The 2500-nt window shown below is 39.1% G+C and overlaps 1 protein-coding gene across 1 annotated transcript in view; it reads right to left on the minus strand.

Annotated features, from left to right (window-relative positions):
* The window catches only part of LOC122265485 (putative N-acetylated-alpha-linked acidic dipeptidase), a 15946-nt gene that overhangs the window by 13348 nt on the left and 98 nt on the right, over nt 1-2500 (minus strand). Inside the window, exons 1-5 of the mRNA XM_086554788.1 lie at nt 2469-2500; nt 1863-2022; nt 1422-1552; nt 708-864; nt 253-387 (exon numbers count right to left, since the gene is read on the minus strand). The exon at nt 2469-2500 is cut by the window's right edge and continues 98 nt beyond it. Coding sequence (XP_086410914.1) covers nt 253-387; nt 708-864; nt 1422-1552; nt 1863-2022; nt 2469-2500 — 615 coding nt within the window. The remainder of the gene's footprint in view (nt 1-252; nt 388-707; nt 865-1421; nt 1553-1862; nt 2023-2468) is intronic.

Consider the following 2500-nt stretch of genomic DNA (forward strand, 5'->3'; position numbering starts at 1 on the left):
CGACTCACGAGTAAGCAAGAGAGAGGGAGAGAGAGATAGAGAGGAAAAGAGAGAGAGAGAGAGAGATAGAGAGGAAAAGAGAGAGAGAGAGAGAGAGATAAAAGAGAGAGAGAAAGAGAGGAAAAGAGAGAGAGAGAGAGAGAGATAGAGAGGAAAAGAGAGAGAGAGAGAGACAAAAGAGATAGAGAAAGAGAGGAAAAGAGAGAGAGAGGGGAGAGGGGGGGGGGGGCAGGGGGTTGAACGATAACCTACCGTAACGACAGTACCAGCAGGAGCGAAGGCAAGGAAGGCGGGAGGAATGGAGTCATCGTATGCCACGCCGTCAAGCGGTTCCTCAAAGATAGTGGACGTGAACTTGACTTCTCCATTTTCGTCCATTAGGTATACCTTCAGAGATATTGGACAGTTGCGTTGAGGAAGTAGTGAAGATATGGATGATAAGAGAGGGTGAAAGGAAGAACGGTTGAGAAGCAGACAGGAAACAGGGATCGTTACTTGAAAATGACCAGCCAAGTGGGTTCCCTCCTCATTAGATACAACTTTACACATACACGCTCCCATGTGTTTGACCTCTCGTGCTTCTAGATTCACACACACATACATACAAAATAACAGTAAATAAAAAAAAATGGGCTGTCACACATCTCATAAATGATGATTAAAATAGTATCCCCTTAATGTGTACTACAACGCGTTGTTTTTTTTACCTTATTAGGCTTAGCTATATCGGGATGCGAGAGCTGCACGTGATACGGCTGGAGGAACACCTGGTCCAGACCTTGTTCCAGCCAGAGCTTCCTAAGGTGTTCAGCCTGTTCCAAATCCTGTTTGGTGCCTGCCATGTGACCTTGGCTCGTGAGATATCTGGAGAGGAGAGTTGAGTTAGAATACACATACACACACACACACTTACACACACACACACACACACACACACACACACACACACACACACATATATATATATATATATATATATATATATATATATATATATATATATATATATATACATATATATATATATATATATATACATATACATATATGTATGTATATGTATATATATATATACATACATACATACATATATATATGTATATATGTATATATATATATACATGTATATATATATATATATATATATATATATATATATATATATATATATATATATATATATATGCATTTACATATATGCACACACACACACACACACACACACGCACACACACACACACACACACACAAACCCACACACACACACACACACACACACACACACACACACACACACATATATATATATATATATATATATATATATATATATATATGTGTGTGTGTGTGTGTGTGTGTGTGTGTGTGTGTGTGTGTGTGTGTGTGTGTGTGTGCATATATACATATATTGCTTTACTTACTTAAGATAACTTTCGATGTTCTGAGTGTTCATCTCCTTCAGCAGCTCATCTCCCGCTGTGCCAAAGAAGTCATCAGCAAAAGGCTTGATGCGTCCGTATGTGTCAGGGATCCCGTCTTCCATGTAAGGTCGCTTGGGAATAATTTAACATTGTCTATGATATCTCTACATCGTGGAAGAACATCTGTTGATATTGATGGTCCGCATTCAGTAGTCATGCACAGTACTTAATCAGTTTAACGAAAACATGGAAATTGAATTTCAGTTAAAAGATTACAAGCAAATCAAAGGTAGATAGAAAGGCAGATAAGGGGGAAAGAGAGAAACAGAAAGAGAGAGAGAGAGAGAGAGAGAGAGAGAGAGAGAGAGAGAGAGAGAGAGAGTGAGAGAGAAGTAAAGAAAGAAAGAGAGAGAAAGGGGAGGGGGCAAGAAAGAGCTTTACCATGAATGAGGAGCATGATTCCTCTGCCGTGACTGCTGGAGGAAGTAAAGGGTCTTGAACATAACCGAGGTTGACTGCCACCAGGAGAATGGCCACGCCTGCAGTCACACTTACGCTCAGACTTGTCCACGCTTTCACTCCCATATTGAACTCTGCGATGCTGGATAAATCTATTATATTAGTTTCCGTGTTGGTTTTGTCTTTTATTTGTTACAGTTGTTCTGGGTAAGGCCAGGCCCTTGCTAGACTGGTTTCGGTAGTGCTGCCCTTGCCAAAACCTAAGGTTCTGCAAGGACCTTTGATTACTTTATTATCATTATAATAGTTGATATTTCCATGATCGATACACTTTTCTTATTGGTATCATAAAAGTGATGTGATCACTATGTTGCTGATGCCACTGTAGAAACCTTGTTATATGTTCATATATTAAACAGGGTAGAATATAACCGATTTTGAATTAAAAAGAAAATCTCCATTGTTTCATATTTTGCCATGACAATAATAATGACAAATAATGGGAAGGCAACACCACTAACCTACAAGCCATAATAAAACGAAAAGAGATGAGGATGAAAATATATTTACGTCACCTACTGTACAGACCTTTTTCTGCAAGATGTGTGCTTCACAGGGGA

This window comes from Penaeus japonicus, unplaced genomic scaffold (genome assembly GCF_977035675.1).
Source record: "Penaeus japonicus unplaced genomic scaffold, GWHDUDI00000001_assembly GWHDUDI00000030, whole genome shotgun sequence".
NCBI classification, from domain to species: domain Eukaryota; kingdom Metazoa; phylum Arthropoda; class Malacostraca; order Decapoda; family Penaeidae; genus Penaeus; species Penaeus japonicus.